The 16,122-nt window shown below is 40.4% G+C and overlaps 1 protein-coding gene across 1 annotated transcript; it reads left to right on the forward strand.

Moving 5' to 3' along the window:
* The first annotated feature begins 610 nt into the window (after positions 1-610).
* Positions 611-2,515, forward strand: LOC123133783 (F-box/LRR-repeat protein At3g26922-like). The gene is made up of 2 exons (XM_044553190.1): positions 611-1,721; positions 1,835-2,515. Exons 1-2 carry the CDS (start codon positions 729-731, stop codon positions 2,030-2,032), a joined length of 1,191 nt encoding a protein of 396 aa, XP_044409125.1. The 5' UTR covers positions 611-728; the 3' UTR covers positions 2,033-2,515.
* Positions 2,516-16,122: the final 13,607 nt, after the last annotated feature.

Genomic DNA, 16,122 nt, shown 5'->3' on the forward strand with positions numbered 1-16,122 from the left:
ACCAAAATGCTGGAACCTGCGACGATGTCATTTTTGCTGGAACCAGCGGCGTCATTTGCTACAACTAGCGACTCAATTTGTTGCGACCCTTCACGGCGAGCTCGTCGGCAGGGTGCCGCGACCGGCGACGACACCACCGGAGCTGAGGCATCACACCGGAGCTGCGACTGTCACCATGGGGAGCTACAACCACGAGCGCACGCTGCTGCGCGCGCGTAGCCAGCGAGAAACGCAGAAGACGACGCCGGCGAGGTGCGACGTCCAGTGGCGAGGGACGGTGACCGGCGACCGGGGAGGGGAGGGCCGGGGGAGGAGGGCGGCGACGAGGATGGCTACCGGAGGGGAGAGGAGGTGCGCACCGAGCGAGAGATGCGATTCAGCGATCGGAAGAAGAAGCAGCGAGCCAACCGTTTTTTTTTTGCCAGATCCGACGGCCCACCCGACTTAAATCCAATGGCTCCGACGCGACCGGCCGAACGGTTGAGCCGGCGCGCCGGCGCAGATTAATGGCCTTCTTTTATTGAGAGGGTTCGATGGATCTTTCTCGGAACCCTCTCAAACCCCACTAGCTCCAGGACACTTTTTTGAGAGAAGCCCCATGACATTTGGTCCCACGGCTCGGGAGCAATTTCCTCTCCTTCGCTGTTCTACTCCAGTCCGCTCCACTCCACAGAGAGCACGCGCCGCTCAAAACCCTCGTCCCCGCCGCGGCGCTTCCGGCGACGGCCATGGACACCGGGGTGCCTGCCTTTCCCATGAGCCCGGTGATGGCGGAGATGTTCCGGCAGCTAGGCTTTGACCCGGATCAGGTGGAGGGCTTCCTCGCCCACTTCCTCTCCTACACCCACTGCGCCCTCCCGGAGCCGCCCGTGACGGCCGACGCTCGCCTCTTCGCCCTCCTCCCCGACAACTCCGTCGACCACTTCAGCCGCCCCCCCGACGCGCTCCTCGGCAATGTCGTCTCCCGCCTCCCCGTCAAGGACGCCGCGCGCACCGCCGCGCTCTCCCGGCGCTGGCGCGGGGTCTGGCGCTCCGCCCCGCTCGTCCTCGTCGACGCCCACGTCCACCCCGCGGGCACCGCGTACGCGCAGCGCGTCGCCTGCGCCGTCTCCCGCGTCCTCGCCGCGCACCCGGGCCCCTTCCGCTGCGTCCACCTCACCGAGTCCCCCCTGCTCACGGCCTGGCTCCAGATCGTCGCCGGCAAGGGCATCCAGGAGCTCACCCTCGTCAACCGCCCGTGGCCGCTCGAGATCTTTCTCCCGTCCACCTTCTTCTTAGGCATGGAAACCCTCACCCGACTCTACCTCGGCCACTGGATCTTCCCCGTCACGGCCGACCTCCCGCGCGCCCCCTGCTTCCCCAACCTCCATGAGCTCGGGCTCTGCGACGTCGTCATGAAGACCGGGGATTTGGACTTCATCCTCGACAGGAGCCCCGTGCTGGAGACGCTATCTCTCGAAGGGGGGAGGCTCGAGCATTGCCTCCGCCTTGTCAGCCAAAGCCTCCGGCGCGTGCAGATCATCGGGTGCTCGGTTCAAGAAATCTTCGTGGTGGACGCGCCGTGCCTTGAGCGGCTCATCCAGTCGGGAGGCTGGTGCCCTGAAGACACTGACGGCAACTGCACCAGGCTAAAGATTGGCCATGCCCCCATGCTGCACATGTTGGGATACTTGGAGTTGGATTCAGGGCACGTCCTAGAGGTCGGCAAGACCATCATCAAGGTGCCACATCTTTCTATTGGCTCAATGTAAACAAATTCCTAAGCGGTCTATGTGAATTTGGCATCTTCCTTCTCTGAATCGGGTGCATTTGTGAACTGTGCTTGCAATTGCAGGCTGGGACAAGGGTGAGCCAGAGCACCATGGTACCAAGCGTGGGGATCCTGGCTTTGGAGGTGCGTTTCGGAGTCCGCAACGATGCCAAGATGGTTCCCAGTGTCCTCAGGTGCTTTCCGAATGTCGAGACGCTCCACATCAAGGTGAAGTCCCTGACGCTTCTTTGGTCTTCCGTCTGCGCCATGGTCTGCATTTGACTGATCGAATTTTCAGTCTGCGAAAACTGATCGATCCACTGGCAAGCTGAACCTGAAGTTCTGGCACGAGTGTGGTGACATAGAGTGCATCCGGTCGCGCATCAAGCTGCTGGTTTTCCATGATTTCCGAGGGGGCCGAGGCGAGCTCGCCTTCCTCAAATACTTCTTTGAGACCGCATTGGTGCTGAAGAAGGTGGTGATTCTGTTCGCCGTTGGCTTCGCTTCGACGGAGGAGGCGCGGTCCAAACTGTCGAGCTTGGGGTCGGTGAAACGGGCCAGCGAAACCTCTACAGTGCTGGTCACCGTACCTTCTGATCCTAAAGAAGGTTCCATTCGGAGCTTCAAAATAGGATCTCGGTTTTCTGCTGACGACCCTTTTGCAAACTACAGTACTAAAGTCACAGCAAGCGAACTGCAGTACCTACGTAGGAGTATATTTCATCCTGCAAAGTAAATTGCTCTGGAAGGAGGTTGTGTATGTATGACCATGGCGGCGGAATGTTCTGGTATCCGTATCGGAATTACTAGATATCACCATTTGTGTTGGACAGAGGTGTAGAAAAGTACAGCGGCGCAGATAATGTTGTGCGGGTGCATTCCGCGGTGGTACTCGTCTTTTGGAATTCCAAGATGGCTTGCTTGGGATAATAATCTGCTAAAAGGAGGCGGCCTCGTAAACCCATTTGCCCCCTTTGCAATCTCGGACAGGAAACTGCAAGCCACTTATGAACTCATTGCCTGGTGTATGGGTTTATTGCTTCACAGGATTATCACAACCGACCAAAAATGATCAAAAATGAACATGAGCGCGAAAATTGCTTCACGGAAAGCATGGTGTAGGCTAGAAGGGATGATAGTAACCAATGCATCTAAAATCCATAGTATTTTGTCGCAAAAGTTGAGATGCAAACTTAAATTAGTAAAATTCATCCAAATAAATAAGTAAATTTCATGCTCATGTGCACTAGAAGAAGAAAAAAATCCCGGCAATTTGTCTCTGGAGCACATGGCACCTAAAATTTCTCGGCTTTGTATAGATTTTTTTTTACAAAATGAGTTTGCATATCAATTTCTTTAATTTTCTACAAATTTGAAGCCCTCGAGACATTAAACGCGATATAAATGCCTTTCTTTTCCATTGATTGTACAAATTTAAATTAAAGATATGCTTTGTGTGTTCCACATTTTGAAACGGACGCGTCATAATTAGATCGTTATGCAGAGTAGGAACCGTCTTTTATCTAAAGAACGTTATTCATCATAAGCTAGTCCATACACTGAAAAGAAGTGCATTACTTTGCTACAGACCACAAAAAGGCACTGTGTAACATCCCGATTTTCAGAATGTTTAAGAAGTTCTCCAAAAAAGTAAGGCCAGAAAATTCTTTGTTTAATCAAGCTATTAGCATAAGTTGAGTTTTTATAAATTTGGAGGATTTAATTTGAATTAATGCCAATATAAATTTAAAGAGTTTTATCCTGATTTTTTAGCTGGGATTATTTTTCTTGCCTTTGGCATATTAAATTATGGACTTTTATATTTTTTTGAATTTTCTGAAGTCCTTTGATGAGTACATTTTCTCCGAGGAAAATTCAGATATATTCATCTTCAATCATGGCTGAAGTCCTTTGATATTTGTTTGAGCACTTGCCTGAAAAGAAAAACCATTTTTTTCTCGCCCCGGATATGGGACTAAAATACCTAGGCCCAGTTTACATCTGTCTCTTCAATACAGCTTAATGGGCCTAGCCCAATCTGGTTTTTCTCTCTTCTGTTAATTCTTTCCCGCCTGGGCTCCCTTCCTATAACTCGCACCCCATTTGACAACCTCCACGTCAAACTGCCGCCACTTCGCATACGTGATGCGACCGAGTGATGCGATACACCGATCTAATTTGTGTACGCAGTTCGCTTACAACATCATCCTATTTAGGGAACCAATTTAATTTTTTCGTTTTTCTTTTTCTTTTTGTCAATTTTCTGTTTCTTTTTGTTCTTTCTTTTCCATTTCTCTTTTTGTTTCTTTTTCCTTTTTCAAGTTTATATTTCTTTCTTCAATAGTTTTCACATTTTAAAAAATGATCTAATTTAGAAAAACAAAATTTAAAAATTGTTCTTAAGTTCAAATTTTCCTCATATATTCAAAAATGTTCTCTTTTTAAAATATATTCATGACTTTCAGAAAATGCTCCAGTTATAGAAAAAATCGTCATGTTTTGGTACAAATTTTTCACAACTTTTCAGAAATGTTAAGGATATCAAAAAAATGTTCTGTTTACCAAAATTTATTCGTGCTTTTGAAAAACTGGTCGGAATTTCGAATTTTATTCACAATTTTTAATAATTGCTCAAAATTCGGAGAATGTTCAGAATTTCAATTTTCTATTAAGGTTTTTCAAATTCTGTTCACATTTGTAAAATAATATTCAGAATTTCAAATTTTGTTTATAATTTTCAAATTTTGTTCCCATTTAAAAAACTTCATATTTCAAAAAAAATGTTTGTCTTTCATAAAGTTATTCATGTTTTTATTTTTATTTCCTTTGAAAATAATTGTTTCGATTCTAATAAAAATTCAAAAAAAAGAATCTGTTTGCTTTTTCCGTAGTATGATCAAAACTTTGAAATGTGTTCCCGTTGTTAAATTTGGTTCTCAAATTTAAAAAAATGTTCAAAGGGTTGAAAAATATCCTTGTTTTCAAGTTCCGTTCACAAATAAAAAATGTGCCAAATTTCAAGATATGTTAACATTTTCCAATGTTTCTCCATAGTTTTTAAAAACATTTCGTGTTGTTAAATTTGTGTTTGAATTTCAATATTTGTTCACATGTTTCGATAACTATTCAAAACTTGTTAAGTATTTCAAAACTTTGTTCATGATTTCAAACGTTACTCACATTTTTTAAATTATTCTTCACATTTTCCAAGAGAATGTTTGAAAAACTTTGAAAACAATAGGGTTATTTAGTAATTTGCTCTGCGTGAATGTCAGGAGCACTCGCCAGCCCAAGCGGCTAGCGAGAATGCCTCTGATATACTTTTACATTGCCACAGAGCCTAAATGGCCCGGCCCAGTAGGGGCTCCGTTCGTGTGTCGTGACGGCAATTTGCCGCAGAGCGTGTCATATAGGAGGTCACTATCCCCACTTCAGCAAGATGGTAGGAACGCTCGCCGAAGGGGAGACCAAGCTGGGCCGGCCAGGAGCGCGGGAGGCTAGAGCCTCTTTTCTGTTTTTTCTTTATGTTTTCTCTTTCGTTTTTCACTTTATTTTTTTTGCTTTTGTTTATACTTTAAAATGGCCTAAATATATATATTACCAAAAAACACAATAATAACAATTTGAGAAATGTTGACGAAGCATTTGAAAGAAGTTAAATGTGTCTAGAGAAAATGTTTATCACGTACGACCATGTATAAAAAATGTGTCTAAACATTTTGATCATGTATATAAAAAAATGCTAATCAAGCATTTTAAAATTTTGAAAATTTATTTCAAAAATATCGATCAAGCATTTGAAATTTGTTAACTGTCTATAGAAAAAATGTTGACCACGTATTAAAAAAATATGATTTTTCACCATGAATATAAAAATATTAATCACGCATTGAAAAAAATCTTGAAACAAGTATTTGAATTTTTTATCAATAATTTGACAAATGTTAAATGTATTCAAAAATGTGATTGTTATCATGTATATAAAAATGTTAGTTAAGTGTTTGAAAAAAATATTGAACAAGTATTTGAAATTTTTTGATCAAGCATTTGAAAAATGTTAAATGTGTATAGAAAAAACTGTTAACGGTGTATTGGAGAAAATGATTCCTTTATAATATATATATATATATATATATATATATATATATATATATATATATATATATATATATATATATATATATATATGTTAATCAAGCATTTGAAAATATATTGAATAAGTATATTAAAAATGTTAATCAAGTATTCGGATGTTAAATGTGCATATAAAAAATGTTGACTATGTATTAAAAAATATTAATCTTGTATTTTAAAATGTTAATCAAGCATTCAAAAAGGCTTAGAAGTGAGTATAGAAAAATGTTGACCATGTATTCAAAATTGTTAATCTTGTATTTGAAAAATCTTAATCAAGCATTTGAAAAATGAACGAAATGTGTATAGAAAAAATGTTGACCATGTTTTAAGATAATGTTAAATTTGTATTGGAAAAATGTTAAACATGTATTAGAAAATTTTTGTTGACATATACAAAAAATGTAGAATGAAGAACAAAATAAACAAAGAAAACCAAAAAAGAAACAAAATAAACCAAAGAAAAAAGAAAATTAAAAAACGAAGAAACAAATGCAGAAGGAATTAAAACAAAACAAAAAACCGGGAAAGGGAAAGAAAATAAATAAAAAGAAACAAAAAACTGAAGACAAAAAGGAAGGAAAAATGAGAAAGAAAAGAAAAAGGGATAAAAATCATGAAAGAAACAAAGGGAAACCAAAAGAAAAGAGTGAGAAAAAACCTAAGTCTAACGACAAAAAAAACAAATATAACCGGAGAAGAAATAAGAAACCAAACAAAGAACAAAAGAAACGAAAAAAAGGAGAATTAAAAAAATCTAGGGTCTTTTCCTCAAGTGAACCGCGCGTGCTATTGTACCATCAATGCAACTTTGGCGCGATGGCTGGCAGCGCTTCGCACTACCTGGGCGACCTCGGGTCAAATGCCTGCTTCTTCTCTTTTAGTAGCGATAATGGGCTAACCCATTACTGTATCCTCTTCAAGCGAGAGATCCTTCGATCTTGCGTAAAGCGAGATATGGTCATCACGTTCCCGCCTGGCCCTAGCTTGTGGGAAGCGGTAGGTGGGAGGTGGTAGTTTTGTCCTGGTTGCTCTCTCTAAGAGTAGGAGGTGTTAGTGGGGTGTATATATATATATATATATATATATATATATATATATATATATATATATATATATATATATATATATATATATATATATATATATATATATATATATATATATATATATATATATATATATATATATATATATATATATATATATAGCCTGGTTGAGAAATTGTTATTCTTCACCCCCTCTATTTTATCATGAATGCACCGTAATTTTACGTTCCGTAAGTTTTATCTTATTTTCGACGTAAAAAGAGACCGTAAGAAAATATATAAGCATTGTAAAAAATATTTTATGTTATGTAAAATTATAAACGTAAAATCATAGTCTAAAATACACATAAACTGCAAATTTTCTTGTTTTATGACCTATATTTTTATTTTTTATATCAAATTTTACGTAGTGAATCGATAGGAATGTAACTATTTGAATTTCAAATGTAATTTAATTATAAAATAATCATAAGATTACCTCAGGTGAAGAATAACTTATTCTGCACCCTGGGTGATGAATAATAACTATATATATATATATATATATATATATATATATATATATATATATATATATATATATGACAAATGTCTCCTACAAGCAGTGGTAGTTACCACCACTTGCGTCTTCTATGTTGCATGTAGTATCTGTCGAAACCGATAGTATATACGTGTAGTATATAGTATATAACAAAGATTATGTAGTATATATAATAATTTTTAGGTAATATGTATTATTTTTTGAGTATGCTCTTTTTTACGTACAAATATGTATGTATTTCACAAATATAACAAAAACTATAGGCTCATATGCAATTTTTTTCATGTAACTTGCTTTGAAATATCTTAGATATAGTATATGAACATACTTAAAATAATAAAATAGTATATATAGTACCAAATGGTAGTATATGAGACATGTGGGGTAACTACCACCGGGTGGTAGGATGAATTTTCCCTATATAGTCATCGCCAAAAATCTAACCGTTACACACCTTTATGCACAACTCGGTGGGACCGGATGAAACCACTCGGTGAGACCGACCAGTGCAAAATGTTTGAACTTTTGGCTCTTCAGTGAGACCGGATGAAATAGCTCGAAGGGACCTATGGGTGATGACCTAAGCACTTTCCACACTTCGGTGACACCGATCGAAACTTAGAAATTCTGAAGTGAAATCAATAGGTAACAGAAGGTTGGCAACCGCACTTCGGTGGGACTGAATGCCATCTCCATGAGACCGAGTTGCTAGGGTTTAGGAAGTGGATCTGTCAAGTGTATATCGGTGGGTCTGTGTAAAGTGTATCAATGGTACCGAGATAAGGTTTAGGGTTTTCGACTGATAGGAATATGAGGGTGTGATTTAGGGTTCTTGAAGCGATATCTCTAAGCACTTGAGGAACTGACTCATGATCAAGACCTCATCCCATTTTAAAGTATTGGCTTTCCTATGGACTTAATGTGATCTTGGATCACTTAATTAAAAATGTAGAGTCTTGAAGCTTTGCCAACATTATTCCTTAGTAGCTTGAGGGGTCTACATATCCATCCATCTACTTGCCTAGGTTGAACTTTTCCTGAAATATACTTGAGGAAAACATTAGTCCAACAACATGTATGTTGACATGAATTGCCAAAACCACCAAGGGATCAATTTCTGCTTTCAATCTTCCCCTTTTGGGTAATTGATGATAACATACATCAAAGCTTCAAATAAGAATATACCAAAGAATCACATTAAAGCTTTGAGAAGCATCTAACAAGTATAAGCTCCCCCTACAAGTTTGCATTCTTTAAAGATAATTGCTTTTGGAACGCAAATGCACAATTGGGTAGGAATACTTAATATGTCACATGCATCTTGGCCATATGCATCAGAGCAAAAGATATGGATGAAAGTGTCCGTGTGTCCATGATGATTTCTTGCAAACAAGTATGATCAATAAGCAAGACATCATCATGCACATGGGTATGATGCATACACTTACCTTGAGGTGCTTGAGCAACTTACCTAAAGAAACAAACTTGAGAAAGCAAGGTTAGATAACACAACAATATCTCTTCAAGAAGAATGCAAGAACTTCAAGAATACCAAGATTTGGATGGCATCTATAGGGATTAGTATCACTAGGTGAATACTTCCTTAAGAGTTGACATGTCCCCAAGGATCCAATAAAGATTTTTGTAATATAATTCCAAGGATTTCCCCCCTAAACTTTGAACTTCCTCTCCCCCTGAATATGAGATTGTAGATAGTGGGAGTAGGTAGGGTGAGACAAAATCAGAGTAGCAGATCATATAAAATGATCAAGCAAATAAAATTATAGATCAATTATATGTTTCTCCCCACTTGGAAACATATAGGTCCCTCTCCTCTTATAGTTGTGCATTTCTCTTCATATAGAGAGGCTTTGATGTGTATCTCTCTCTAAGTGAGTCTTTAGATAAGCTTTGATGTGGCATTTCTCATTTCTCTCCCCCTTTGACATGAATTTCCAAGAAGGGTTTAGCTCTTGGTCATTGGTCAATAGGTAGGGTCCTTTAAAAGCACATCTAGTTGAGATGATACTGAATGCAGTAGAAGGGAAAGAATCATTGAGTGGTGCTGGAAAAGGAACAACAAATAAATTTTGGCAAAAGATTCTTTTTCTAGTGATTTTTGGTGGCTCCGAGTAGGATCAATCGTTGAGTCTGAGGTAACTTGGGATCATAGGCTGATCACATGGGTGGTTCCGAGCCAGTTCACCTCAGTTGGACCAATGAACATGTTAAGCAATGTAACATGTAGACTCGGTGACACTGGTGCTATTCTGGACCAAGTTCACGACAAAAAGAAAAGCTTGTCAAATTTAGCTCACTTTGCAATAAGATCTCATAGGAATTTGCAATAAATCCAGATAAGATTTGCAAGGAATTAATAGAAGAAAGAAACTAGCTAACAAAAGAGAAAGAAGGGAAAGGAAAGAAAGGATAAAAGAACTGCTAATGAAGTTCTTTTTTTGAAATAAGCAAGGCAACTTGAACACAAGAGAAAAAAGCAAAGCTAGAAATGAAATGCAAGAGAACTTCATCTAGGAAATGGTCGGCGACTAGTTCACCTACGTTCGAGTCTATTGACCTAGGAGTCAAGTGATAACACTTGATCATAGGTTATACTCATCGTTAAGCTCAAAATGGGGTTACCATTTTCATTTAAGAATTTCAATGTATTCACATCATTTGAAGGTGCTTTTGCTCATGACTTGGAGTAAATCGTCTCTAAGATGTGAGAACTTACATTGTGTTTTGTTTTTGACGTCAACATGTAGTTGAACTTGTGGATTCTCATGTTCTTGAATTGGGAGCTATCCATTCTCATTTGAAGTCCATCCTCCTACATGGATTAGTCTCGCAAGGAATAACATGTATATCCAAATTGACAAGAATGAATAATTTGTGTCATATGTTGCCAAAGGATACTTCTGGTGTTGCCTTGCCCCTTGAACACAACAATCAAGATCTTTGATACTTGTCTCATGCATGACCGCTCAATATAGACATTTGGAGCAATATTGTGTAGTGGAGCTTATCCAAGTATCTACATGGGTTAGATGATACAAGGGAACAATGTATCCAAGATATAAAATAGGCATCATAAGAGAAGTATCAAGGATTAGTCAAGAAAGCTCATGCCCTTGCATGCATCCAAGTGAGTTTCTAGTTCACATTGGAAGCATCAGTAATGTTTAACTCACTTCCCAAGCAACAAAATATCTTCTCATCAGGAGATTTGGTGAAGATATTCACCACTTGCTTGTCGGTACAACATGCTTAAGGTTAACGTCACCTTTAGCAACATGATCTCGAATGAAGTGGTGAAGAACATCAATATGCTTAGTTCGAGAATGTTCGACAGGATTGTGTGCAATCTTAATCACACTCTCATTGTCAGTTTGTCACAAAGCAACGAAACATGTTTCACATGTACCCCATAATCTTTAAGAGTTTGTGTCATCCATAGTAATTGAGCACAACATGATCCGGTAGTAATGTACTCCACTTTAGCGGTAGATGAGATACCAAGTTTTGTTTCTTGGAGGACCAAGACACAAGATATATCCCAAGAAATTGAAAAGTACCTGAAGTGGAATTTATATCAATCTTGTCACCGGCATAATCCGAATCGGAGTAGCCAATTTACAAAGTAAAAGATGAAGTCACTCGCCCTACTAGCGGCTATAGCCACGTCTCCTTTTATTTGTCTATGAACAGTGCGCGCGTTACTGTAGCTTACTGTAGCGACGAGGGAATGGATAAGGCCCCAAGCCTTCTCCTGCAGCGACCAAACCTAAGCCGCGCCTCCCCCGCACCCCCCGCCTCCTCTCCTGCCGCCGCGACCTCCTCCCCGCGACCCCCGCCTCCTCCCCTAGCGCCGCCGCCTCCTGGGCCTCACCCTCACCGGCTCCCCGTGACCCCGCCCTCCTCCCTTGCCGCCGCCTCCAGCCCAATCCCCTCACAGGCTTCCTCTTTCCCTCCACTCCCCCGATGCCGCCACTTGTGCTTGGCAGAAGGAGTGGCTGCAATGATAGCAGATGCGTGAGGAGGACGAGGAGGAGGCCATGGTCATGGCAATGCGAAGGATATCGTGTTCGGGCGGCGCGGTTAGTCGAGGCGCGCGGGGTCGCAGTCGAGCTGGGCGTGAGGAGAGGGATGGGAAGAGTGGGAGGCGCAAGGACAGCGACGCTCTCCATCTCATTCCCCATCTCTTCTCGTTGCACGTCCCCCATGAGTTCCTCTTTCTAACCCCCTTCCTCTCCACAAGTTATCTTTTTATTTTCTGAAATATGTATGTTTGCTCATTGGAAAGCCATGGATGCTAGATATGGAGGCCTTGACAGGAAGAGCTCGAGCCGAGGAGCGCGCCCTCGATCCGGGCTCAGCAGGGGAAGGGGAGTAGCAGCCACGCCGGCCTAGTTGCAATGCGTGCAGCAAGCTGAAGACGTGGCAAGAGCGGCGGTCAAGACCACGGTCACAGCTTCCGGGGACCACGGTCGCTTCATTCCATCTCCTCCCCCTTTTTTTCTTCTCAGGCAACAACAGATGACAAGATGCGATGCCCCATCTTCAGCTTGCAGGATGCTGATTTTGGTCTTCTCCTCTTACTGGTTTGCTTTGATTAGTAGAACAAGCTGCACAACATGTGTTTGTGAAAATGTTTCTCACGGATGAAACCTTTTTATGCCTAGATATGCCTTCTTTCTTAGGAGCATATGCTTGGTGAGACATTATGGTCCAAATTTCATAAATAAGGTCGTGCATTTTTCTGCTTGGGTTCATTTCAATATCTAGAACGTGTGTTCCTTGTGTATGCACACTATTAGTCTTGAATCTCTACGAACAGAATTTAGGACTTGGTATCTCATATAGGAAAGGTAATTTGTCCCCAATCTAGGCCTCGGATGCACAACTTCTCCATCTTCCTCATTTTCTTATGTTCTGGTTTGTGTTATGTTGCCATATGTGCAGGTCGAGGAGGACCAATCCTAGACAGCGACGTGGCTGCATTTCTCCCAAGCAAAGGAAACGGTCAGTTACATTTTGTTTTCTCCCTGCCCCCCATTTCGTCTGGGCTGAAGTTTAGTTGTTTCTTTATGAGTTGGGGTTGAAGCCCACTATGTCTGATCCTTTAGGGAAGTTCCTTAAGAAATTTGTTGGACATGTGAATGTGCGGGTGACAAGGAAGGAGGATAAGCTCAGAGTGAAGGACGAGTACAACAATTATAGGGTAATAATATTATGTTTTTCTTTTAGGTATATTATGTGTATTTTGTTTGCTGGCATGGCATCACAAACTGAATAAATTAAAATTATCTGCGTATATTCTTCACGACCTCTGATATGATGATTAATGCATTCTAAACTCTAATGATTTTTGTGGTGAAACAAAAACTTCTAATGGTTGTTCCTATTTGTGTTGCATAAATTTTGGTTTATGTTAGGCATTTATAAAAGCTATATGGCCTAGGTCACTCTTGCCCTGACACTGCTGACAAGTATGTAAGATAATTTGAACTATCAAGATTATACGTCAGTATGTTCAAGCTTAGAGTCATGCAAGATTATACGTCTGTATGTTCAAGCTCAGAGAGTCATGCAAATTGAAAATCTCCTGCCTATTTTGCATGTGATAAAGTTGGCTTAGTTGATAGAGACAAATACAATGTTGGACTGTATGCTGGTAATTATGTTTCAATGTTCTGTAAGGTTACTATCCATGTTTAGTTCAAATTGTATTTTGTTAGTGAAATATTGCAAGCTTGCTAACAATTTTATCTCCCAAATCTTTAAACCATGCCATGCCTAACGATCTAGATGGTTTAACCTTTTCTATTGGCAGGATAGGTCTGCCTATATGTTCCTATTGTTTCCATCCACTCTCCTCTTACTGAGATGGTGGGTGTGGGATGGGTGCCTTCTAGCATTGACAGTTCAGGTGTAACAGGTATATTTTGAGTACTTTCACATACCCTGAGTATATTTCCTCTGCTCATCACTTCAATGTCCGACAGAATTGATCAAAAGACTATGTTTCCACATTGCAGGCTTGGTTATTATTCCTCTACACAAGTTTTGCTTTGGAGAAGAATGTGTTGTTTGTAAATGGAAGAGATATCCGTCCTTAGTAAGGATCAAAACTTTCATCACTTGATATATAAAATTGTAGACTGCAGCATTCAAGCAATTCGTTTCTTGAAACTTGTCTAGTCAAGTGTGCTCAAATTTTAAGAAATGTCTTTATTTGGCTCTCAAATCTGGCATCGACACATCTATTTGTTTTGTTCCGGCAAGGCTGTGTTTAGTTTGTTCTCTAAATCTTGCAAAATCAATTTCTTCTCCAAAGCATGCCATGTTGAATAGCCGATGCAGTGCATCGGTATTTTCCATCTACTAAATTTTTTGCTTCATCATTATGCATGCTTGTGGATGTTCTGCTCGATTTTGTGTTTGGATTATAAATGTGATGTTTTGAAGCTGTTGAGGTAAAGTTGCCTTGATTTAAGTTTGTTTCCAGAATACATGGTTGCTTTACTAAAGATGTATCACATATGCTACATATTATTGTGTCCAGTACAATTTTCCTGTACCAAAGCTTGTTAGGTCATTCCAAAAATTGACTTCCAATAGAGGCTTTTTTTGTCTTTTCTTGAGGTCAGTCCATATTGCACACTTCTATGTAGTGTCTCCGAGAAAGGTGTGGAAACATGCATCGACCATTTTCTGGACATAATATTCCTGTCAGATGCTTCATACACAGAATATGCTTCATGCTGAGATGATTTTTCATACAGGTGCATGCTTAAAATGCAGAGTTGTTACATGCTTGAACCATCCAGGGTATCGAAGTTCAGTTAAACCATCAAGGTACCAAAATGAATCTGTGCATGATTAAAATTATAATTGAAGGCTGTTTAATCTACCACTAAGTCACATATTTTGTAGATGAGAGAAAATATTTGATTAGTTTCTTGAAATAATGAACAATGTAATCACTTCTATTCTTTGACCCCTGTACTCTTTGAAGGATTGATTTCTTACTAATGTGTAAATGAAAGATAACATGTTTGATGAAGGAGTATTTTTAGGTTTGTATTGCAGAACACATGACAAGGTGTGTTGTTGAGAAGGACACAATCCCATTGTCTAATTTCCATCCATTTTAGAATTTGGCCATCCTTTAAAATTCACTTTCCTCCATTCATTTTTTTGCGCTAGCTAACCAATAGCCTCTTTGATACTGCAATGAAATCATGCTATAATGAGCTCGTATAATTTAAGGTTATGTCCAACATTAGATTTCTATTGTGCCAGGGGCTATTAGCCCGAACACTCATGTTCCAGGAACCATGTTTTATGAAAGAATATTTTTAGGTTTGTATTACAGAACTTAACAGGGTATGTTGTTGAAAAGGACACAATCCAACTCTCTTATTTCTATGCATTTCAGAAGTTGGTCCATCTTATATAAAATAGGAAAACATGCCTTAAGGACAAGCTCGCATAATTTAAACTTATGTGCAATATTAAACGTTGTATTATACCAGGAGCCATTAGCCTAAGCCAATCTAGAACTAACATTAGGACTGGACAGTAGAATTTTCCATCTAAAAAGTGATTTGTGTGTAGAATTGGTTACCATTAACACTGGTTACACCATTTAGACATTTACTATTCAGTCCCGACATTTACTTGTCAACTTACTATATGAATTTGGACATTGAACAACTTATAAATTGCTCTCGTGGACTTAATCTGATATTTTGATATTCTGTACTAGAAACAGTACCTCACTCCATAATAAACATAGGTCATTACTATTATGTCCTGACATTTTTTTGGTTCTTATTAGCAAAGTGTCACGCCCAATATGCGATACTATCCTAAAGAGACTCGAAGGTCCCACCAAGGATAGAACCAACAATACATCATACACAAGATCAACATCCGACTACGGATGAAACACAAACAGAAGCTCGAACGACATCCACCCTGCTAGCCCAGGCTGCCGACCTGGAGCCTATCCCCTGATCGAAGAAGAAGCAGAAGAAGAACTCCAAAACAAGCAAACATCGCTCTTGCGTCATGATCATCGCATAACCTGCACCTGCAACCGTTGTTGTAGTAATCTGTGAGCCACGAGGACTCAGCAATCCCATTACCATGGGTATCAAGACTAGCAAAGCTTAATGGGAAAGGAAGGGGTAAAGTGGTGAGGTTGCAGCAGCGACTAAGCAAGTATGGTGGCTAACATACGCAAATAAGAGCGAGAAGACAAGCAAATGGAACGATCGTGAAGCTAGCAATGATCAAGAAGTGATCCTGAACTCCTACTTACGTCAAACATAACCCAAAACCGTGTTCACTTTCCGGACTCCGCCGACAAGAGACCATCACGGCTACACACGCGGTTGATGCATTTTAATTCGAATCTGGTGTCAAGTTATCTACAACCGGACATTAACAAATTCCCATCTGCCACATAACCGCGGGCACGGCTTTCGAAAGATAATACCCTACAGGGGTGTCCCAACTTAGCCCATGATAAGCTCTCGCGATCAACGGAGGATATTCCTTCTCCTAGGAAGACCCAATCAGTCTCGGAATCCCGGTTTACAAGACATTTCGACAATGGTAAAACAAGACCAGCAAGA

Source organism: Triticum aestivum, chromosome 6B (genome assembly GCF_018294505.1).
Source record: "Triticum aestivum cultivar Chinese Spring chromosome 6B, IWGSC CS RefSeq v2.1, whole genome shotgun sequence".
NCBI lineage: Eukaryota > Viridiplantae > Streptophyta > Magnoliopsida > Poales > Poaceae > Triticum > Triticum aestivum.